Source organism: Lonchura striata, chromosome 2 (assembly GCF_046129695.1).
Source record: "Lonchura striata isolate bLonStr1 chromosome 2, bLonStr1.mat, whole genome shotgun sequence".
Taxonomy (NCBI): Eukaryota; Metazoa; Chordata; class Aves; order Passeriformes; family Estrildidae; genus Lonchura; species Lonchura striata.
Genome location: NC_134604.1, coordinates 39,952,488 through 39,977,315, shown reverse-complemented (window position 1 = coordinate 39,977,315; position 24,828 = coordinate 39,952,488). Strand labels below are relative to the sequence as shown.

The following is a 24,828-nucleotide window of genomic DNA, read 5'->3' as shown; positions in this document are numbered from 1 at the left end:
GGCCTCACACTAGAGGCTATGTAGCCAAAGGAGTGGGCTTATTTTGAGGTTTGGCAGCTGAAGGCAAGAAAATCCTCTCTTCTTGTCATCCATTGGCAGATGTTAAGTACAGGAAAATCCTCCACTGGACAGAATCAGCCAGGAGTGACAAATTTGTGCTAACTCATAACTTGTCGTTTTCTGATGCACAAAAGGGGATGTTCAGGTGCAGCAAGTGCTGGCACATCATGTGTTGTTCCCTCACTGGCAAGTCTGTTACTGCAGGGGCAAATAGCCATAGCTCAGCTGGGAAGAGAGTTTAGAAAGGCCATGTGTGGGGCTCAGCAGGCACAGCATCAGGTCATGTCCTCGTGCCTGCTTGGCCACCGCGTGGGAGGACAGGTAAGTCACAGACTGGACTGAGCTCCTCTCCTGGCATATGGCTGCAAATGTGTGAGATGCAGTCTTGGCTCCTGCTGTCATCTGGGACAGACATTCCCAGAAAAAAAGGATGGATACTGCTGCTGTAGGTGTCTAAGAAAGGTGGGAATGAAGCCAGATAAAAGTGCCTCTCACTCTCCATTGTCACTAAAGTCAGGATGAGCCATGCCCTGTAAGGAAAAGTTCTTGATCTCTGATCACTTAGAGAGACTTTGTCCTGTCTGATGTGTCTAGTGCTTCTGTGAAGGAAGGCAGGAAAGTCTTCTCTCCTACTCAATGTCTGTCCATCCCTGCTCCAATATTTCTCTTATAGTGAACACCAGTTTTGGCTTGTGCTCTCCTCTGAAGGGATGGAAAGCCCACAGATAGCTTAGTATAGACCAAACCACCCTTTGGATGATAGGCATCTTCAAGGCGTTGAGCAAGTTCATGTAAGTCCTCTTAAGAGCAAAATGTCTTCTTCAAGAAACTCTGCTCATAGAAAACTGGATTTTTGAGCTGTTGGTATTTGAATGACACCACATATTCATGCACCCACACTTGTTGTAACACTTCTGTTTTCTTCTTTCCAGGTGGTTCACCAGCTGTGAGCATGAGCTCCAACAACATGTCCTTATCCAACCCAATTTCAACTCATAGCATTATGCCCCAGAGCTCCAGCCTCATGTCCACCCCTGCTGGAACCCGAATGCCTTCTGTCCCTGCTGCTCGGAGTATGGGCTGCTACGGGAACCTTCCTTGCAACCAACCAAGCACATACAATGTGACTTCAGGAATGAACCAAATGCAGCCACACAGAAACCAAAATCAAGTTCTGCCCAGTCAGAATAACCCCATGGTGTCTCGACAGCAAACCATGACACAGGGGAACAACGGGGCAGCTTTTGCGACGGGGTCAGTGGTCAGCTCTCAGCAAATAAGGCCAAGCTTGACCCATGGAGCGACAGGTATCCCTGCTCAACGGCCGGCCAATGTGATGATCACGGCTACTGCCAATGCCCAGAACTGGGCCCCACAAGAGGCTGCAGTGAAGCAGCAGGATGCACTGAAACCTGCAGGAGTCCGTTTCCCCACCGGCACTCCATATCCTAACCAATCTTTGCAGCGCAGCGTAGGCAACCAGCATTTTCCTCAGCGTGCATTGGCACCTCCTAACCAGTTAACGGCGGGAGTCCAAATGAGGCCCCCTCTAAACCAAATGCACCAAACTCTAAATGGGCAATCTGCTGGCTCACTACGAGGGCTCAGCATAAGACCCAATCAGCTGAGAGGACAGACTGCGCCTACTTTGAATCAGCCAGGAACAAGTATGACACCGCCGTCATCTCTGCCGTCAACCGGTTTCACAAGTACCAACCAAACCTCCCGGGCTTACCAAGGAAGTGACCATGGTAATGACCTAGCGTTTGACTTTCTGAACCAGCAAGGTGACAGTATAGGACCTGCGCTCAACAGTGACTCAGATTTTATAGATTCTTTACTGAAAACAGAACCTGGTAATGATGACTGGATGAAAGACATCAACCTTGATGAAATTTTAGGGAACCACTCGTAAGTGACAGTACCAAGAGGGAACCAGATGAAGAGGAAGCAAGGACATTAGCTTTTTCTTTAGATGCCAACAACCTGCTTCATTAATTTACACTCCAGTAACTGGGCTGTCCTTTAAAATACAATATAGAGCAACTGCCCTGTTTGAAGAGTAGCTCTAGGAACAAAACTGAAGTGACAGTGTAAGCGATATTCCTGCCTGCCACAAAGGAGTGAAAGCATGTGAAGGGTCTGGTCCCCACACCTGTGCCCAGCCCATTGCAAACTCATTGGTTCTTCTCAGAGGTGCTCCGGGAAAAAAATGTGTTCATCTTCCCATACATGGAAGCACCAGACAGTGGTATAGGCTGTGGAACATCATTTCTCTGAGTGCAAGTAAGACCCTAAGAGGTCCACAGCTCTTCAGTCATCATGTTCACAGCCCTTAACTTCCTTGGGACTGCTCAGCCCTGACAGCATCAAGCCCTGTGTGAATCTTATGGCATTACAAAAACTGTTTACTTCTGCACAGTACAAACTTACATTTGCTTTCCCAAAAGCAAGTGTTTTGTTATAAACAAAATGTTATAAAATGATTTTGTTATAAACCCTGTACCTTTTGTAGCACACAGCAGGGTAAGTGGTCTCATCCAAGGGAAGAAGCATGTTACTCGGTGTGCTCTAGCATTTGTGTTCTCCCTTTCATCAGTGTTTGCAATGAGTATTAGAGGATGCTGCTGTCCTGGTAGCAGCACAGACATTCTGGGCATTGAGGGAAACATGAGATGAACTACTACCAAAGCTCAGGATCCTCACTTTGCCACCTTGCCCTTCCCCAGGGACTCCAGTGACTTAATAGAAACTTGAGTGAGAGGATGCTCCTGATTTGTCCTTGACTACTCTCTCAGTCCAGCTTAGAGGAGGGCAAATACCTAAAGTGGTTCAGCTAAGCCACTGTCCTTGTTTTCATCTCAAATCATGGCGAGTATCAATCAGGTAGTTCAGCCCAATCTTCTCTCAAACAGGTTTAGCCCAGACAAAATGCCATCATCTACCTGCCTGGGGGGAAGCTGCCATTTTGATTGCACAGCATTTTGGTTCCATCTTGTTTTCTCCTTCGCCATAGCGGGGGAGTTGAAAGAGTTCTGGTGATAGCTCAGGTCCCCACAGCCTCTCTCTGGAGTACAAGAGGCTCTGCCCCTGAAACTAGCATGCACATCAATTATAACTCACAGCAGGAAGCTCCATCAGCCACATCTGTGCTTGTACATGAAACAGTTCTGGGGATTATTTCTGGGCACTGGACTCAATCATCTGTTATGGGTTTGGGGATGGGATAGCTAATATTGCCCTGAGCAATTTCTGTGTATCACTAGGAAGATATACTGGGGCAAGGACCATTCCCATGAGCAGTTTGCAGCCACCGTGCCTTGAAGGCTAACAGCGCAGAGCAGTAAGGGCACAGGCTGTCCCACACCTGCCAGGAAATAGTCTTTACTATATTAAAATTTTTGCTATAGACTTGGTCAGTAATGGCATCAGAAGGATATGCTATGTCATTATAAAGCAGCTGCGCAGTGATTCAGACAGCATTCATGGATGAGAACAGACCTTGCAATTCAAATGAAAATGCTGCTCTTCCAAATGATGCAGTGCAATGTGTTTCACAGCCTCCTCTGAATTAGCTAAAACTAGATGTGGCAAAGGAATACAATGCCTACGTTCCCATGCCTTGGTGCTAAGAGGCATTGTTCAGCCCGTGCAAGTGCTTTATTCATCCTTGTTAATGGCAGTGGGATGAGTAGACTATTTGACAATAGCCTCTGCACTTATCTGACCTACTTATTGTGAGAGGTTTTAATAAGGCTTTTCCAGTTATTTCACCCTGTCATTTCAAATGGGCACAATTTTTCAGGATGTTTCAAGAAGCTTTGTCGCACAAACGAGCACCAGCACCTCTACAAAAGGTGTAACATGGGCATTTAGTTAGATATGCCAGTTGAGGCTGTTCATTCCCAGAGAACATAGCCTCAGAGGGATAAGAAAGCCTGCTGAAGAGTCCCTTCTGCCAACCCAGCTAGTGATCATTGCACACCTCTGCATTGTGTAATGGTGATGCAGTGGTGACTCAGCTGCCCAGAAAGCTCCCTCTTCTCCCCAGTTTTGGTTGGGGTGCATGGGGTCCCTTTGATACATCAGTACAAGTTTTGCCAGGTCTTTGAAGAGCTTTTCAGTTCAGGCCACTGGGGTCCCACCTAAGCTTGGAGAGATATAGATGCGATATAACAAATGTGTCCTGTATAAATTGTGCAAAACTAGACTGAAGTAGTAGCTGCACGAGTTTGAAGTGAAAGGAAGGTTGGCTTCCCTGCCGCACACACTCCCTGTCCATGAGCAGGTCAGCAGTGAGTGCCAGCGCACTGGTAGGGGCAGACAACTGCAATGGATGCCACTGAGGCCAAGGCTGAGTTAGTATCACCATAAGCAATGGCCACTGTAGTCTGGTAACTTCAGCTACCCTCACATGCCATTGAAAAAGCCACCACTGGTTTCTGTATTAGGGCCAGACTGATTTCCATGTCCTCAAATCATGTAAAAAAATTGTTTAGCTAAGGAGCTGGTCCCAAGGAATCAGGAGTTGGACCCAATTATTCTCATGGGTCCCTTCCAACTCAGGATATTCTATGATTCTATGGTTCTATGATATCATGCAGTGGTGGACTCAATGCTGAGTGTTGTCCTGTCGGCCTCAGCCTGGAGTGTGAAAGACACTGGGCTGTGAGCACCATCCCTGGAAGCAAAGTTACATCCTGTCTTGAGTAAATTCAAAAAAGGTAGAGGCCATTTCCAGTCCTGTATATATTTGCCTGATGCATTTGAAATGCGAGCTTGTGAAAGACTCTTGCAACCAAAACTTGAATCCAGTATCATTTCTTCAGAACACTTGCATCTGAATGGAGCTAGTGTCTTTTTTTTTCCTTTGTTTGCAATGGCTAAGTGCACTACCTTTAAAGTCTATTTTTCATCACTGACTGGGCACTCTTCACAGTATTGGGTTGTAAATATAAAGAATTATTTGTTTTGTAAACTTTTGTAAAAACAACAACAAAAAGTAATAATATTTTGGTAGGAATAATAAAAATCATTATTTGGGTTATATTTATACATATGTGAAATAAATATACTATCATAAAGTTGTATTTTATACAAAAAATCAACTGTTACCTTTTGTATTCTATATACAAAGTTTTGTATGATATGATTGTTTATTTTTATCTGCAGATTTCAACTTTGGGTTTTGGGGGAGGGCAGAATGGGATCATGGTTAAATAGCTGGGTCTGACCCCAAGCTCACTGAAACCAATGGAGTTTTTCCATTGCCTTCACAGGGCTTTGAATCAAGCCTTTAAATCACCTTCAGATATGTTTCATGTCTGAAGCTCTCTGGAAACCTCAGTATGAAAACATTCCAGGCTTCAAATTTTTTCCCCAAAAAAGACTTTTATTATTATAATTATTGTTATTATTGTTATTTCAGCTGTTGGGAGGCAGGTGGGATCTATGTAACTGTCATGTCCTTGTTGCATGTATGTCTGCTTTATATTTTCCCCATATTATAAACCAGTGTTTCTCTATACAGACTGAAAAGAAAAGTTGCTGTACAGAAATGTTCGTGTTTATGCATTTTTACATGTGGCTGTATATACCTCCTAGTACTATGCAGTGACACTTATTTGACTCCATTTATTTTTCACCTAAACATGAATAGTATGTTTTTCAGTAGCTATCAAAACTCTGCCAAGTAAATCAATCAAAATTATCCCAAGTGTCTCATTTCTTACTATGAACTTTATATTGAATGTCTGTTTAGTCAACTGCTCATTCATCTGAGTAAATTAAAATTTTGATATTTTAGGAGGGGGGGTGATAAAAATGAACATCTGGCAGCTTCCAGGAGCTCAGCCTGCCTCTTCAACAGAGCTGTGACATTTTCCTACTGACTGAAGACATGGTTTCACTACCAGAAAGGGTTAACAAATAATGGTTGACAAAAAATGCTATTTTAGCTCCTGGTGAATGGATTGATAGAATGTTGCAGCAGAGCAATTTGCTCTGGGATTCTGTAAAAATTGAAGCTGAGAACTGTGTACCCCCAAGAGTCAGTTATCCCAAGAGGGCTGGCTAGGTCCTCAAGCCCATGCCCTGCCCTGGGTCATACCCTGGAGATATTTGCCCCACTCCCCTCACTATCAGAGACTGCTAATGAGAAGCCAGAAATCAGACAACTGGCTTCTTCTTTCTTCCTTGCCTCCTTCACATTACAACTCGTTCTAGCCTAAGGAGATTCCAGCCTATAGACATTCCAGCATGTACAACATCTCGTTGGGTTGCGGGCTGTTTCACACAAGCATTCATCCCTACCAGGCTATTTTTAGAAGGTCAGCCCTGAGGAAGTGTCCCATTCCTCGAGAGGCTTTCCGAGCTCCATCTCCAAGTGGGCGGCTCTTCCTGCCCCATGAACTGAGCAGAAGCCGTGGTGGAGGGGATGTTTCCAAGGGACAAATGTCAGCACATCACTGCCTGTGCTCAAAGGCTGCCTTGTGCTATTTTGAGATGTAGGAAAAAAAACAGGGCTCCCCACATCTTAACTGCTTCACTGCTGGTGGTGATGATGAGGGACTGCGATGCAGCACACCCACTCTTTTAGTTCCTGTCTGCTCACCTTCCCCTACAGGGTAAGTGGGAAGGCACCTCCCTTGGCTGCTCCTCACAACACCAGCTCTACTGGCTGCTGCTCTCTCAGGGTTTTTGGTTATGTTGCTCAGTGCCTCCATTATTCCTACCCACAAATGGCTCCTTTGTCCTGCCCTGGAATCTGGTGCTTTCATGGGAGGGATGGGAGAGGATGCTGGCAGATGCCTGGTGTCCCACTGCAGAGGCTGTGCACATACTCCTGATCCTGGGTGGACACGCTGAAGTGAGGAGATGCCCAGGAGGTCTGTGGCTCTCTACTCACTTCAGCATTTCCAGCCCAGGTGATGGAAAGTACTTCCCTTGCACTCAAGGGGGAAAATAAGGTACAGTCCCACTCACCCACAGGTAAATCCAAAACAAATCAAGAAACTCATATCCTAAAAGAGTGTCTTTTCTATCTCAGTTGTAAAGGCAAAAGGCAAGCAGGATGTGGGAAGCTCAGGCAGGGCTGCTGCCCACCAGCAGAAGGTACATCTTTGTCAGTGAGCTGAAAAACAGCTTGGGACCTCTGCCTGTCCCTGGCAGTGCTTAGGGGCTGTGACCACCCTCCTACAGGTCTCACAATCAAAAGCCATTCCCACTGTGGGTGCAGGACAAGAGGGATAAGACAGTATAAAATACAAGTCACCCTGCACCACATGACTTATGTGACAGAAAATGTCCCCAGGCCTGTCTCCTGTGCCCAGGGAGATGTAGCCAGTGAGGCCACATGGAGGGGGTGTGAGACATGAGTGGCAGTGACTGTTTTCCCTGCCTGGCCAGATGCAGCACAGCAGGAATTGCACCAGGCCCAGGCAAGGGCTGACCTTTCCCACTGCATCCAAATCACTTGGTGGGAACCATTACCAGCTTGGGCAGCAGAGCCAAGAGCGCTGCTCCCTCCCACGGCAGCATGGACATCAGGCAGCTGAAGGGACAGGGATGACAGGGACAGGATTCCTCCTGCCACAATAAAAGTTGCAACCATGGTAAAAGTTACTTCATTCTAATTTTTAAATGAGGCATTCTGGGTCCAGAAAAGGTTGGGCAAGGTAAAAAAAGCAGGTTTATTAGGACTTAGAAATTTCATCTTTAAAAACCAAAAACAAAGCCAAACAAAATGGAACAACAAAGAAAACAAACTCGAAAACTTACACAAACGAAACAAAGCAAGACAAAACCAAGTCAAACCCAAAACAAACAAAAGAAACTCAACATGAAGTAGCATTTGGTAAAGTGGCATTTTCATTACAAGAATCTCCTTTAAAGGAGCCAAAGCTTAGATGATTGTTTTTCCTGTAATGACCCAGCCTCCTGTGTGCTGAAGAGTGAGCACCCAGCAAGCGATGGCCCTTGTGGGTGAACACGTGTGGATCTCCGTGTTGCTGGTGTGCTGCGTGCCTGGGTACCAAGGCTGGATGAGCTGCTCCAGCACCCTCAGGACAACAGTGGCAGAGGCAGCCTGAGCCTCCCAGAGCAGCAGGGATAAAGCCCTGCTTGGCTGCGCTGCCCCTTGCCTGCTGGGCTGCTCGCTCTCCCCAGACTAGTCCTGCATTCCTGCACGTGGCTTCAGACAACAAAGATGCTCTATCAACATTTATTTTGGAGGGCTGCCTGACATGTTTTCACTCTGGTTGACTGGTCTGCCTTGCTTGACAGGTGCTTTGTTTTATCCCTTTTGTCCAGGAACATGGAGAAAACCCTGTGGTGCTGTTCAATGTTTGGGTGAAATGCTGAATATAGGTGCATCCATGCACTCTTGTTGAAGTTAACAGATTTGATGGCAAAATCTACCCCTCGAGATCAATTTGAGATGAATAGTAAAATTCCTGGTTGTTGTGAAGGTCTATGAACATAAGGATTTGTCCTTGATACCACTATATTGAAGTGTTATGGTGAAAATAAAACCAGAGAATGTATTCAAATAGCCTTTTGTGTTTACCTGGCCTTTTAAGTACAACAGGGAGTTTCCAGTCTAGAGGCCTAAAAAGTTTTTTTTTTAAGTTTAATTAGTTTCTGAGCAGGCCCTAGAGTACCAGCTGCTGAGAAATACTTATTACAAAATAATTGTGGTATTGTTTAAGGATCTGATATGGAAAGCCCGTTCTTGTAGATGTGGCCTATGAGGTTCTTTCCATAAGCTGATTTCATGAACAAATGGACACACAACATTCAGGTTAATATATAATTTGTATACCAATGAAATTTCCATCAGTGAAAGACATCTAACTTTTTCAAGGAAAAATGCATGAGGAACTCTGTAATTTGGCTGCATCTCTTCAAATTTATTTGAGAAGGAAGCTGATGAGTTTTCCCAAAGTGCAGTTTTTAAAAAGAGAAATGTGTAAGAACACACATGACATATTATTTGATTCCTCAAATTTAGCAATGTCTTTAAGGTAAATACTGAAGAATGTCTAAACATACATGTGTTGGGCAATATAACCATTTGTGAATATACACAACATCTTTGTTAATTAATGTTTATTCCTTTACTGAGTTTCTTCTCCTCTTAAGGATTATGTTACTTGTCCTTCAGCAAGACTTCTAGCTAGCATAATGTTATTCATAGTACCTCTATGAATAACCTAACTCTATAGCAAATTAAAATCGGTGTAAAGAAACCCTTTGTACTCTCATTGATTTCCCTAGTGTGAACATGTTAGCCTTGGCCTGTTGGATAACCAGGCTCACAGGATGTGTACAGCAGAGCAGGAACCCCATGTGTGTTTCCAAAAGGCTGATCAGAGCTGCAGGGTTATGTGGTGTCCCCATTCACATGTGAGCCACAAGTTAACTGCATTAGTACAGCTAAAATCAGGATTTCGTGCATAACATGCCCTGAAAGTCAACTTTTCCTTTTACTTCAGTAACAAATGCACTAACCAAAAAGTTTGCCATAGTTACATGGCATCTTTAGGTTATTATAGCCACACTGGTCTTGATTAATTGTGTGGATCTTACTGGAGTAAAGACATCACATGATAATCTTATTCATTAACTTTCCCTCCAATGCCAAAGACTTAATCTAGTGTGTTTTACCATATAAATTGCTAGCTTCTGAACATGCAAATACCAATAGACTATCTGTTTATACTGGGGAGTTTAAAATCTTCTCACAGAAAATATATGGAGTGCTTTAGAAGGTTACAAAGAGAAGCTTCCAACAGATAACAAGATAGTGCTGTTTAAAGAAGTAAACCATTAAAAAATGTAATTAAAAAATCCTTCGTGAAGAACATTTCATTAGTTTCTCAACACTGAATATAGTCTTTTCATAAGTGACTCAAATGCACAAAACAGCACAAAACCTCAGAAATATTCTTTTGTTACATCTGTCTTTTTAACCCTCAGTAGTGGCCTATTTTGGATTACCCTTTTGGTTTTCTTTTACAGAAAAATTTAGAATTGAGTCTTTTTTATACACTTTCCTGTGCCTCCAAAGCCTCCTGCTATTAGATTGGTTTTAGCTTTCAGCAAGTGAGAGTGTGCAATAAAGAAAAATTTCCCAATGGCCACCAACTCTGTGGCACAGCGTAGCTGTGCACTTGGATGAGAGATTAGCTCCAGAAATGCTACTTTTTATTAAATTATCTAAGCTTTCATCTGAGAATGCTTTCACCAGGCTATTACAGCCTTTGATAAAAGGCAAGATTTTCAATAAGAAGTCCAAAGCCCAGCTCCCATGCCTACATTGATCGAAGTTACAATGTCTGGCCCTCAGCTTTTAGCTTGTAGAATAGTGACACCCTGGGAATATGATGTAGTCCAGGCAGAAATAAGCAACACAAATGAACAGAAATCTAGAAAATATATAGAGGAGAATGAAGGTTCTTTAGCCTGAAGAAGAGGAGATTTGAGTGGGAATAGGAAAGAGAGTCTTTGAATGGATAGATCATTGCTCCAGGATAAAAGATTGGGTATCCTCCATAATGATCTTTACAGGGCAAGAAATCATAGCTTCAGGTTAGATGCCAGGTGGAATTCTGTAACAGGAAGGATGAGGATGGACTGTTTGAGTGGGGTATGGGGTCTGAAGGTCCTCAAGACCTGCTTTAGGCAACTGTCAGAAGTGATACTGGTGTGGTTATCTGTCTTCAGCCAGCGGAACACACCAAATGTCTTTGTGGGTCCTCACAGAGATGCAACAAAAATATTGAAAACAAGAGAAAAGGAAGGAAAGGAGGTGGGGGGGGGGGGGGGGTGAGAAATGATTTGTGGGGCTTAAGTAAATGAATACTTACCAATTCATATGAACAGCAATGCATCCTAGCCGACTTTCCATCTTGTAAGGCAACTATTCAAATCCCACTCTGCTTCCACACAATAAAAAAACAGCAGGAGGCTTGAAAGAGATGGGTTTGTCCCAACTCTCATGTCTGCTCCTTCAGATGTTTTCCTGGGGAGCAAAGTTAAAGAAAATTTCTATTTCAGCTCCCTTTCCTGAAGAAAAAAATTTTGATCCTGTGCTTGCACTTCTGTGTTAAAGTTACCAGATCTGACTGGCTAATCACAGGAATGATCAGAAGCTCTCAGAGATACCCGAATCCAGCCTGGAATATGTCTAAGTTGATGTCTTTGTTCACTTCACAAAACTAAACAGGAGCACCTTGTGAGAGGATTAGGTATCTGCAATCCAATCCAGATGACTGCTTTATTATGGAAAACCATCCCTCTCCATGCCACCCAGAAGGACAGGCACCACAGGATGACGGGGTCCACGGGCTCCTGTTCCACCCCAGTTGAAGCTGCAGGTTTTGGAGGCAGAGTTAAAAGAAGAGGTACGCTGCTGCAGGAGGGGGACTTAATGGAGTGTGAATGCAATGTGCTTGTAGAGGTGTTTAAAGGATTAGGGGAGAATTCAATGTTTGTCTGCCTTTGTTGTTCAGCACAGCTCCAAAGCTGGAAGATGATAGATATTAAAGAAGATATTTCCCGTCTTTAAGTACCGGAAGGAGACTCCTAAAACAATAGCAGGGAAATGCAAGCATGACCTAACAGATTTGTACACAAAGATGCTGGATGGTTCTTATTGGATGGGTGAAGAGCATACTATTCTGCAATATAAAACAGTGATATGAAATTCACAGTTTCAAACACTGGTGAACAATCCCTAACATGGACAAAAGAGCTGGCACAGGATTCCTGGGAAACAAAAGGCAAGCACCCTGGCCAGTGGTCTCAATTCACCCCTCTGCACTGGGCTGTGGGTTAACTGGCCAAGGGCAGAGAAGTGTTTGCCATGGCCTCTGCTCAAAGCAGTTCTCTTGGGCAGCCAGGGGTGGTCACCAGTTCACCTGTTACTGTTAAATCTGCCTTGTACCAATAATCAAAGCTCTTAAGTTGCCCAAACAGGAAACTTTCTCTATAACCTTTTAGGAAAAGGCAAATCTGAAACAGAAACACCCTTGCAGGGATTTTCAGGCCAGCAGGTGCATTCTGGGAGAAAGCTTAATGAAGAATTCAAGTCAATTCAGTGCCTTAGCTGGCAAGGGGAGAAATGGAAACTATTTCTCAGAGGGGTTATGATATTAAATCAGATTTTTTACTGAACTGAGAAACTTGCAGCTCCACAAGTAGGGCTAAAGGGGTTTTAAGATACCTTGGCATGCCCTGATACCAAGCTATTCTGCACAGCTTAGCCAGCTTTGGGGACAAGGGCTAAGCTGTGGCTCACAGCCTGCAGCACCTGCCCTCAGGCACCAGAGCTCTGCCCAGGGCAGCCACTCTGCTCCACACTGAGGCTGTGGCTGCACTCTAGCTCCAGGCCCTTCTGTTTCCAGCATCATCCTCTCACAATACCAGGGCCAGTGCTTCCAGAAGCATCTTTAGAAGGCAGACTGATGGCTGTTTTCTGCATGAGGGAACATCTCTTCCAACTGCATTTGGGAGTTTCATGGATTATTCTTTTTCACTACTCATTCTTATTTGATTCATTATAGGAAAGGCAGAGCAAAGGCGAAAACCTCACTCATTATATATTTCTCCTCTCCTGTTCCAGCCTATTTCTCTGAAAGATGTCATCACTGAAACAGTTAATTGGGACTAGTAGCAATTTATATCATCCTTTGAGAATAAAGGAAATTTCTTTGTAACAGCAAACCTCATTCTGAACAAACACAGCCCTGACTTCCTAGGCTGCCCATCACCTAAAGCAGCTGCATTATTTGTGACTTCAGAGGCCTCACAGTGAAGGAAATAACTTTATTCATCTTCACTGTCATCACAGTATAAATTTGAAATGTATTCAGGTATGTGTTATGTTTAATGAGAGTGGGAATGTGCTCCCTAGAACATTGTACAAGTACTTTTACAATGTGCACTGAGATAACAGATATTCAGGTTATTGAACAACATGTTCATACAGCCAAAGGCTTTATACCTGCTCCATAAAAAATGCTGGAGCAGAACAAGGACATTTCTCTCTATGTTTTCCTTTTTAAAAGTGAATTAATATCTCTTACTGGGGACACTGGTCTATCCTACATTGGGGTTACTTAACTCTTGCCTTTGCAATGGACTCTCATGATCATTTTCTGTGAAGGGATCAGACCTCCATTTTTTGGTAGCACATATTCATACTCTGCAAAGGGAATGTCCTTGGGGTAAAAAAGTATCTTTGACTTGGAAATTCCTCTCTGCTTTGGTTGAGACATTGAATGTTAAATCTCTGTTATTTCACTTCTCAGTTTCTTTAGGTTGGAAAGCATGTTGGCAACACTCCAGAATGACTGAAGCACTGAGGGAGCTATGAGGCACATGCTGATGGTTCAAGTCAGGGCTCATTCTGAATTCCTGCTGACTTCAGGCACTGCCAACACCACAAAGCACCTCTGCTCTGTGCAGTTGCTTTTGTAGCAGAGTTGGCCAAAGCAAACATGTCCCAGCCAAAGCATCAGCCTCCAAACTGTCTCTGCTCCTGAACCACCTGAGCTTGTCTGTCAGCATGCTGAGATGGGCTGAACTTGTTGGCAGAGCAGCAGCAAATATTGCACAGAGACACAGCCGAGCTGCCAGAGCAGTTGCAGCTGGGAGATGGTGGAGGACTGTGCATCATGTCACCATCCTTTTACACCTGGGGCCCTCATGACAGACTGAGGGATGCCATCCCTGAGCAGGGGAAAAAAAAAAGTTGCCTTAGGCTTCTTTGTTCTTCCTCCACAGCAGTGCCAACATATCCAGCACTAAAACTCACTTTCCATCCTTCTCCTTCCTTGTCAGGGTCAAAAATTCCCCAGCTAAGAAATGAGGGCTAGCATCTTCCTTCATACACTCACCAGCAGCAGTGTATGTCCCTCTTAATCTTCCAAACTGAAGGGACTTGATGCTCCTGTCCTTCAAGGGCAGGAAAGAGGATACTGAATTGTGCTCCTTCTCCTTATCTTTTGAGCTAAACAGGAGACAATCCTTTTCAAACATCCCAGACCCCAATCATACAGATGTGCACAAGCAGAATGAGGGTATTGAGATCATCAAAGTCTCTGAGTAACCATACTGAAGGTTCAGATGTGACTCACTGTAGATAACAGAAATGTAACTTATTACATTAATGCAAGATAATTAATGCTTAATTTTTGCCTTCAAAAACTGCAGGAGCTTATAATTCAGCACAAGGTTAAAGCAGTTGATAACCAAATACTGAACTATGACCCGAAGTGGCATATTTGGTGTTGCTTGTGAAGCCTGCAGTTATGTGCAGACATAAAACTGGTTTCTAATTGCACAGTTCCTTTATGCTTTTTGTCCTGAACTTTCCCTGCATCCAGCACTGATATGGGATGTCTGACTGGGATCCCTCTAGGTTATACAGGGAAATTTGAGAACCAGGAATTTCCCAACTTTTGGTACACATGGCATTGCATCCTAAATATTTCTTTCATGCATTACTTTGATGAATACAACACAGATTGATGTATTCATCAATCAAACAAGTGGCAGAATGGATAAAAGCTATCTGCTCCTTTCATGGTCTAAAGCCAGCTTCAAAAGGAGGGCAGTGCTTTCCATGCCTAGGAGAACAGGAACAGCAACTATTGCTTTCAGCTCATGTCAAAATTAGAGTCTGAGACTACTTGCAGGACACTGCAGGCTCCTGCAGTTGTGTACTTTCCTGACTAGCCACTCACTACCACCCTCTTGGAGAAGCACATTCTCCCCTTTCCATCTGTCTGGTGCTCTGAGAAACATCGCCCAGCATCCTCATAGTGGGTGTGTAATGGTCCTGGAGTCAATGAGAAACAACTCTATGGGTAGGTCCACATTGCTAAAATAAAAAGTGGTCAGGGGGACGCCATCCATGGAGCCAGGTGGAGCAAATTGCCTTCTGCTTACACCTGAACCAGTTCCTTCTGGAGCAGTCTTGCCTCATCCCTGCAATACTCAGCCTGGTTCTCCTCCAGCCCTATTAAAGCCCTGTAATCTGCCTTTTCCAAACTTTAGTTTCATTGGAATGGCAATAAGCTTCTTCCCTCATTGTATCCATGTGTCTTCTGTAGCTAAATGTGTCTTCTGTAGCTTCCTGAACATTTTCTACAGCTCACACACTGCAAACACGTAACTTAAACAGAGCAGACAATCAAACACTCTCAGATACTTCATTTTTATTGCAGTCACTGTTAAGCTTGCAACTCCCCTGCCCTTTCATCACTACAGTATAACACCCTATTGCTTTTAAAAGAAAGTATGAGCCTTCTACATGGAAATTTAAGCCATCAACATAAATAAAAGGGAAACCAAAATTAATTAATTTCTACTGTGTTTTATATTCTAGAAGTGTCCCTTCTCATTTTATTATCATCTCCAGATCTTACCATCAACATTTTATTGTGTTTCATTAAAACACTACCACAAATGTGCATCTTCCTTAACAGAAAAGGAAGTATAAATGCAATAAAATCCAGTGTTCTTAAACATTTCCCTAACTATAGCTATTAAACATAGCAACTGCAGATTAAAATCTCACTTTAAGGAGTCTGTGTGCACATAGGCAATATAGACAGTACTATTTCAGACAATGTAGACATAAAATTGCTAAATTCTAAATGAATGTTTGCTTGAAAATTAGTGTATAAATCAGAACTCTAAAACACAAATTTGAGATCTACGAGGTACAGAGACTTTTCTCCTCCATATGAACACCTTTTCCCATCTCAAAGACTGCAAGTGCTGAGACTTCACACACCTTCCTAATGTCTGACAGTACCAAACCAATTCTTACCCCCACATAATTCCTTCCTGCCTGATCACCCTACAACTTCTGGAAATGTATTTCCAGCAGTAGCGGTTTAACAAGCGTCAGAATTTTCAAATTTAACTCCTGTGAGTAATTCTTTCTTACTTCATGTTTACAGATTGAAGACCAATACACAGATGCAAAAGAGCTGCTAGAGTGCAACAGCCCAAACAGCCAGACAGCTGCTGTGATGCATTTAGTCCTTCAGGAGAAAAGCTGCTTTATTTGAATTGACACAAAAAATTGATCTGTGTGTTCTGCAGCATGCAGTGGAAGTCCTGCCCCTAGAGCCCAAGGCCTGCAGCTCTCCAGGTGCCCACAGCCCTCAGACTCCCTGTCTGCTCAGCACTACAGTGCCTTGGACTGTGCCAGTACCATCACGTAGCTGTAAGCAAGTACAGGCTACTGTGTTTGCTTACAGCTACGCAATAATGCACAGGCCATTGAGCACTGCAATAATGCACAGGCCACTGAGAATTAAAAGCATCAGGCAATTAAAAGCCAGGTGAATTGCATGGTGACTCCAGTGGACTGTGCATGCTGAGCACACATGGATGGAACCTGATTAGCCTGTGATGTATTTAATGCCTGACTGTTCTGTGGGCAGCCACGAGCTGGTGTTGGGAGTGAGGACAAGAAAGCAGAACACAGACAGGGTAGCAGGAAGAACAAAACAGTGTGCCCATCAACAGTGCTTCATAAACAGGTAACAAGCTATAGTGTACAGGATTAGGTCCAGGTTGAGTCCAGAGCCCCACGTCTGTAGCACCTTGCATCAATACGTGCATGACTGCATTAAAATAAAAAAAGCAATCAAAAAAAAAGTGTAAAAAGGTCATGGATCATTAGCTTCTGTTTCTGTCAAACACAGAGAGAATGCAAGGTAAAAGGACTGTCAGGGTGCCATTATAGCCAGTACAGAACCAGATTATGGGTGAGCTGAGGTGACCACTCTGATCAGGTTAACCAGAAGTACAGTTACTTTGGAGGCACAGTGACAATTTCAGTGTAGCTGGAAGTCCTAAGTCCCTCTCTTTGTTTTGACTAGTTTCCAACTTCAACAGCACAGGCATTATGCATCAGCAGAACCAAATCTATGCATGTACCCTATGACCATCTTGTAACAGATGTTCTTGCAACCACAAGCAGCTCTAGCTCCAAATCACAGCCACAGTGAGTTGTTCTTCATCAACTTCTCTGCCTGTGCCAAAGCTCTTGCTGTTTCTGACCTCATACTTTATCAGCTGATGGGGCTTGACAAAAGGAACACATGCCACATCCAGTGTGATTTGATGATCATACATCACAGTGGGATCTCACCAGTGACAATCCACCCTTCCCAAGGCACTGAGAATCTTTTATCGCCTGCCCACTGCCCTGAAGCTGTAGATCAAGAAGACAGAAAATGTAATAAATCTCAGAACCATTTTAGTGAATCAAAGGAGAGACAAGGGTGTCTCTGGCTGTGTGGTTTTCAGAACAATTATGGGACTGAGTCATGCTGCAAATTTTTTGGACTCATTGATGGGGACTAGACTAGAGAAGGCACAGTGTGTGAAGCTGCCTTTGCCATGAACCATTTAATGCGCTAAGAGGGCACAGGAATATATGAGTACAGTGGCAAAAATATGGGAGATCCAGAGAGCTGCAGCAAAGAGAGCTAGTTTTAGGATGGATAAGATTTTAATGTTGGGATTGGAGCAAAAGATAATAATTTTCAAAAGGGATTAGGGCTCTGATTCCCTTATTGTTCATAGGCCTTTCAACCATGGGATGAGCTGTGTGGTGGGAAGAGGGGGAGGGAGGGAGAATGTCTGATGAGCTGTACCATGTAAGGACAGGTTATGACAAAAACAGCAGCAGGGGAGCAAGCTTTCTCAGAGTGGACCATTTGCGTACAGGATCCTGCTTCATGGTCTACCAGTTGTCCACCGTAGAAACATGATTCCTCCTCTGCTCTGGGGACATTTAGTCAAGCAGTCACAGACCATGGCCAAACATCCTCACGAGACCCCTGCAAAAGCTTGTGCCAGGATGTCTGGTGTGTGTGACTGTCCCTGGCTTTGGTGAGCCTCATGCTCAAAGTGTGAGACACAAGAGACCTGTGTTTTTGGCTGTGCAGCAGCAAAGCTGAGGAGCTAATCCAGGAATGAGAACATCTGGATTCATAACATCTGGCACATTGATATAGCAGATGCATGGACCACACATACATACAGAGGTAGAAAGCCCTTAATTCAACAGACACATAGTTTAAATACAATGTGGATACAAAACAGAATCTCACTTTCACCCAGAAGGACTGAAGCAAAAGTCTTACTTCCCCTCACTTAATCATGCTATACATGTACATAATATTATCCTCTTTGTGCTGTGTTCACCACAGCATTGACAGCCTCTAAACACCTAAGAAAGCCTGGAGCTATGTATTTTTCACTTTGTATATGCTACAACCACATACAATTTCAGGAAGTATTGGAGGATGTCTACTTGTCTTTTACTTGGAATTAATCTTTTACACCTTTGATTCAAGGAAGTTCCTTGTCATTCTCTCTTTCAGATATCACTCAGCTGTGTCAGCCACATGGCATTAAAAATGAACACAGATAATTCTATTACTTACCCATGATGTTAATTTTATTTTACTGTTTCCTGTATTGAAATCACAGAATTACAGAACATTCCCCCATTAAAAAAAAAAAAAAAACAAAATGATGATACTTGTAAGATAATGGTAGGGGATGTGGCAAGCAAAAGTAGGTTAAGAGACTGAACGACACTTATTTTGCATCAGTTATACAACAGTCTTGTGAATTGCCCTTAATTGGTTTTGGTTATGTCAGGCCTTTATTTAATTCTCCATCACATTTAAGCGCCCTGAGGAAACACACTTCACAGAGAGAATATTCTGACTGACTTTGAAAATGTGGTATTGTTGAGTAGAAAGACTCACTGAGCAGACTGCTAGTTTCTTTCAGCAGCAGGAGAGATGCAGGAGGTGATTAGCTTTGTTCTCATTTACAAAGCACCAGTGGGAATTTCTAAAGGGTTTCACAGGCCCTGGGGATAAGGCCAAGAACAAAACAGGGCAGTAAAAAGCAAATAGAGCACTTCATCAATAAACTACTTAGAGATGCCACATCAATAGCAAATTAGGAAGAAAGGAAGGCATTCTAATACTTTCACATAGCAATGAAGGTTTATATATTGTTTTTATTCCTACTTGACTTTTTTTAAACAACTGCACCTCTATCAAACTAAGCTTAGCAGAGGGAATAGAGGTAGTACCAACTCACCACCAGGCTATTTGATAAGATTTGAAAGGGAGATATGCACTGCTTTGTGCTAGTTCTACAGCGCTCCCAAGGGTTACTACCGCCAGGAACTCCATCCCCGGAAGGGCTGGGAAGAGAGCACACCAGTGGGAAAAGGCTACCAGGAACTGCCTGACTGCTTAGCAAAGATGCTGAAGTGCTGCTGCGACAGCACCCCCTGCCCGCATGTGCCACAGAGGACACCCTCTGCTCGCCCGACACAGGTGTGGATGGAAAGCTAAACAGCAGAGGCAGAGAGACAGTATGCCATTCATACCTCAGTTTTTATTAATAAATGGTGCTTCTAAAACGTTCATTGCCCCTAACCAGAGAGAAGGAAAAAAGGTGAACATTTAAAATAATTTTGAAGCACAGGTCTATGGATTTTTTCAATTGTAATGATGCTGAAGCATTTTGTTTGGATTTTAACGCTGCAATAAACCACTAGCAATTAGCTTATTTTTCGAACAAGGATCTCACTTTTAACCATGAAACAGAGTTTTCATTTTAGAAAAGCCTCCACGAGCACAATTTTCTAGGCTGAAACTTTTCTTCCCCCAAAACTCATTTGCCAATTTGGTAACTCTTTGCTCAGAAGACCAAATGAAAAATACAAAAATAAACTCTGCCTCAACTAAACCGCATTTCAAGTTTAAACCAGCTTCAAAACCATCCCACATCAACCTTGCTCAACAGCAGCTGATAGAGACCAAAGGAAAGAGCAACAGAGGCAGTTTTACAGCTGGATCATGCAGTCTCAGGTGGGGATGCTACGAACCTGCTTCAGCGTCCTGCATGACTTCTGACAACAGGAACAAAATGGGAAATAACAGAGGGAAACACATCAACACATGAAGAGAGATGATGTTTCAGTAACCATGCTACAGCCACAAAGTATACAAATGTTTAGAAGACACAGAGTTTATCCTATTTTGAGGTATTTTTTAAACAGGAAGGTCCGTCTGGATGGATTCTCCTGACATAAGATGCTCTTTACCAACAAGCAGGCCATTCTGGAAACCCACCAGCCTCCTAATACATCCCCAGCGGTTCATTATTTTTGCCTCATGAGATTCTTGCCAAAACAGCTAAACATTTGAAAGACATCTGCACCCTTGATATGGGAGGCTTAACATGCAGTCCCTCAGTCTTTGTAAGCAATGCCAAGAGCGGGAGCTCTTCGATTGCTTCAAGGAACTGGGCGCAGCATGGCTCTTCCTGCAGAGCACTCGATAGGGAACTGTGCCTGCGAAGTCCTCCGGACACGCATGGCCATGGACGCTTTCCATCCGAGCTTTCCGCCGGCTAGCGCCACAGAGGATCCGCGCCCGGCAGCCGCGCTGGTGAGGCTGTGACCCGCCACCTCCCGCAGCGCCCTCCACCCAGCCGAGGGATAGCCTCGGTGAGGATTCCCGAGCAGACAGGGGCAATTGCAAACGTGAGGAGCACAACTGCTCCAACTGTGGGTACACAGCCCAGCCGGAAAGCCTAACGCAGCTGAAGGATGCTTGAGAGAGGCCACTTCTTTGCTCTCAGGAACGACCACCGTGCTCCGGGGATGGAACCCGGGAGCTGCCCCCTTCCCTCGGGAGGACAGAAAGAGGGATCGCGGCGCACTCCGCGCCCTCGCTGCCAGGCTCGGCGGCTCGGCGGCGCGGCCCCCGGCCCCGCCCCGGCCCGCCCCCCGCGCGGCACGCCGGGCCAGCATGGCCGCCTCCCGGCCCGCCGGGCGCCGGCCGCGGCGCTGAGGGGCGCGGGGCAGCGCCCGCCGCGGGCCGCCCGCCATGGAGGGGAGCTCCAGCTGCGAGAGCCTGGGCGCCGGGCGGGCGGCGGCGCGGCCGCCCAGCGGCGATTCCCTGTCCAGGTACCGCCCGCCGCCGAGCCGGGGACCACCGCGGGGCGTGGGGGCAGAGGGAGAGCGGGGAGGGGCCGCCGGGAAAAGGAACCGACGGGATGGAGCTGGTGCGGCTTGCTCCCTCCGTGGGCAGCAGGCTCCTGCGTTTACCCGGGATCGGGTCTCTCCTGCTGGGGTGTACCTGCGCTGGGGGTGGCCGTGGGGTGACGGAGCAGGAAGGCAGGCGTGGGCTCCGCTTGGCTGCGGCACAGCCTCTCTCTTCCAGGGCTTTAAGCAGAGCAGGAGATGCTGCCTCCACCCGGCTCTCGGCAAATCCCTGCCTAGGCAGAGCAGTGCCCCTGCCCTTGGTGCCTGGGTCTGGGAGAAGGGCAGCACAGGTGAGCGGTGCTGGAAGGGCGGCGCGGCACCTGCATGGGAGCTGCCTTTCAGCACGCTGCCGGGCCCGCGCCAGGCCTTGCCCTCTTCAGGAGCAAATTTCCTGTGGCATGTTCAGCCTCTGGTTTTGCCGTCATGGTTTTTTCTGAGAGCCTGACTTTGCGGTCTGAATGGCTTGTAATGCCATGTGGGTAATATTCAAGGTCCTTAAATCATAGAAGCCAAAAGGAGACTTTTGTGTTCTTCCCACCGTCCCTGAGCTACCAGTGAAATTTGAATTTAGTGACTGAAAGCACATCCTGCTTGGGCCTTGTGTTTGACGGAGAAGGTTGCAGTAGGGTAGCAAGGGCAGGTACTGAGAGACTGATAGGGCTGGTGGTGTGGGAAGCCGTGGTGTTGTGGTCGACCCCGGGAGCAGGATATCCTGATGCCTGCTGAAGGTCGTTCAGTCCCATTCTGGCTGCTCTTGCTCTTGCCCAATTCGTAGGATCACTGGATAACTCAGGCTGAAGAAATCTCAGCATCCCCGAGTCCAGTTCTGGCTCATACCAGAGACAGCTTTAAGATCAGATGGGGCTACTTCTGGTTTTTACCCAGTTTGGTCTTGAAAACCTACAAAGATGAAGTGCACACAGACTCTCGGGACAGCCCATCAGCATCTCCTGTGTATCTTCCACGAGCACTGGGGCTGCATTTTTGTTCCCCCTAAAGCTGTCTCTCCACACAGGCAGGATGCTCCAGCCCCACTATCCCAGTGGTGCTTCCCTGTACTCCCCCTAGTTCCCTAGCAGCTTCCCTGGACTGTGGGGCTAGTACCTGGATGAAGTATTCCAGAAATGCTCTGCTGAAAGCTGAGTAGAGAGGAATCCTTCCCTGGATCTCCTGGCTCTGCCTCTGTTCTTAGAGCCCAAGATGCTGGTGGCCACTTTGTTGCCAGCATCTCAAAACTCCCATCCTTGGCTATTACCCAACTGCTCCTCAGACAGGCATCATCCTGTTTGCACTCAGGTTTCTTCATTCTTGAGTCCTTTGTGACTCCTGACCCTCATTTCACCCTTCATCAAATTCTACTCGCTGCTCTCTGTACTGGTTTCCTTGTGCAGTTCTACTAGTGCCATGCCAGAACCTGCAGGCTTCTTTCCCCCTTACCTAACTGACCCAGTATGTTCTTCTTTTTATCTTTACATCAGCTCAGGCAACTTGGACCCATCTGGAGGTCATTCACTGTAAGAGGCCTATGGACACTAAAGAGAGCTTAACTCAGAAGAGCCAGTGGCTACAAGGAAGCTCCTGTTGAGCCTCTCGGCAGCGTGCCCTGCACAGATGGAACCGTGGGGAAATTGAGATGATAAATCTGTTGCTGTTGAGCATGCACAAGGCTGTGTCCTCCAAGCCCTGGAAAGGCCCACACTATTAACAGATTCCTTGGGATGTAAAAAAAGCTTATTCAAAAGCTTTCAGCATCTTGAGTCTCTGCTTGAACATCTAGAGACCATAGAAGAAAGCTAGCCAGTTGGGAAGGTTTAATGTACTCCAAACAAAGTATAGATACTTGAAATAGATTAATGTTTTAAATCTGTAATTATTAATAAAAATACCCCCATCTTGAGTTGGTGTTGGCTGTGGAACGTTTTAGTTGAAATGGCTCAAGGTTAGCACAGAATTACAAGAATATAAAGCCAGAGTCTTGTAATGAGAGATGCCTGGTGACCTTCAGAATGTTTATTATCAGCATCCCTTGCCAATCCAGTGATGCATATGCACAAATAAATAATTTTCTATGAATTGGACAGTAGATTGATTATCATCAGGTTTTTTTTTTTTTCATTAAAGCTGTATTGCAGTTTGATTTTATACATCAGAATAATTCTCTGAAGCTAAATGGACTATTTGTATGCATTGAAATATACTAATTTTAATCTCTGTGATTGTGATCTAACAGCAAGACCAGCTTCAAATTGTAACCTGTGACACATTTTCGCCAAATGATTTTGTTTGAAAAGAAGAAGTTAGCTTTGGGGATGATGTGAGGGACACGATGAATCATGAGGATGCTGTCATCAGTTTTGATAATTCATTTTATTTAAAAGGAACAAAAAAGAAAAAATGACTCAAAGGTCACTCATCACCATTACCTAGCCATATGAAGCCTTACTGAGTTGTAATTACTGAATTGTTTTATGCAAAATTTAGAAGACTTGGAAAGGTGCTGATATGAAATACATACAGCAGTGCATTCTTTAGATCGTCTTAGCTCCTGATCGGAAGTATTATTATTTCTAGAGGTACTTAAGATCTAGCTCCTCAAGGAGACATGCTTGATAGAGTTTACTTACACATAAGGCTGCTTACATTTGAATAAGTGTCTTGAAGAGCATTATACGTTTGTCTTTTAATAAAGCAGATGAGATATGGCAGTAAGGGCATTTGAGACTGAATGTTGCTTTGCTATTTTAGTAGACCCTAGTAATGCGTGATACTTGTGGTCCTTGAGGAAGATGTAGGAAAAATTAAACAAATGTTGCTTACTTTCTATCCCAACTAGAAAAATATTTCAAAAACTCCTAATGAGACTTACAGTGTAGTTGTTTGTCCAGGGTGAGAAATTGCCAGCTCTCTGTGAAAATACCGAGTTAGTTTCAGATGAGCAAGTCACAGCTAATTAACTCAGCCGCCCTCATAGTTGTGCTGAAACAGCTGTTCTGCTTTCAAGTCTCAGCTGTCTCACCCAGTGCTGGCTTTGTGTGGCACAGCACCGGGTTCTGCAGCTCTCTGTGGTTTTCAAAGGTCAGCACTTAGGATGGACATTCCCCTTCCATCCTGTTCTCATGGAAGACACATGACCATGAGCCAGTTACTCATAAAGAGCTGTGGTGGCATTTGACTAGCAGCTTGCAAGAAGTCCATGTGTGTCTGCAGTGTCTGTCCAGGAACAACCCGTGAGACAGAATAAGGAGTGAGGTAAAACACTGATTCAGGTGTTTGATGAGCTGCAGTATGGTTATGTCCAGAAGAGTGAGCTTTTCTCAATGTATTGAACTGCTTTTGTATCTCTAGAATGGCCTGAGGATTCTAGGTGAGTGAATAATAAACACAGTTCAGCGGTGCTGGTTATTCAGATTTTTTCCAAGATCATTCTTAAAATGAATTTGTGGGTGGGTTTGTTGTATTGTTGTTTTTGCATATGGACCCTCTGACTTTTGGAATTCAAAGGAACAGCCAACAAAATTCTACCATGATCTTTTCCTTTTGTGAAAGGGAAGCCACATAGAGTTGTGTATGACTTCAGCAGAACACATGAATTTACAGAAAAAGATGGTGGCAAATTTCATATATTTAGTTTCCATGAGAAGTGATTAGACTTTTTG

General features: G+C 44.6%; 2 protein-coding genes across 3 annotated transcripts in view; both read left to right on the top strand.

The window, feature by feature from the left end:
• MAML2 (mastermind like transcriptional coactivator 2) overlaps nt 1-2,607 on the top strand; it is a 207,998-nt gene extending 205,391 nt beyond the window's left edge. For both annotated transcript variants that reach the window (XM_021536551.2, XM_021536553.3), the window contains exon 5: nt 993-2,607. In XM_021536551.2, the coding sequence (XP_021392226.2) occupies nt 993-1,975 (983 nt within the window). In that variant the 3' untranslated portion in view covers nt 1,976-2,607. The remainder of the gene's footprint in view (nt 1-992) is intronic.
• Nucleotides 2,608-20,969: 18,362 nt separating this feature from the next.
• The window catches only part of MTMR2 (myotubularin related protein 2), a 60,769-nt gene continuing 56,910 nt past the window's right edge, over nt 20,970-24,828 (top strand). Inside the window, exon 1 of the mRNA XM_021536549.2 lies at nt 20,970-21,094. Coding sequence (XP_021392224.1) covers nt 21,015-21,094 — 80 coding nt within the window. The 5' untranslated portion in view covers nt 20,970-21,014. The remainder of the gene's footprint in view (nt 21,095-24,828) is intronic.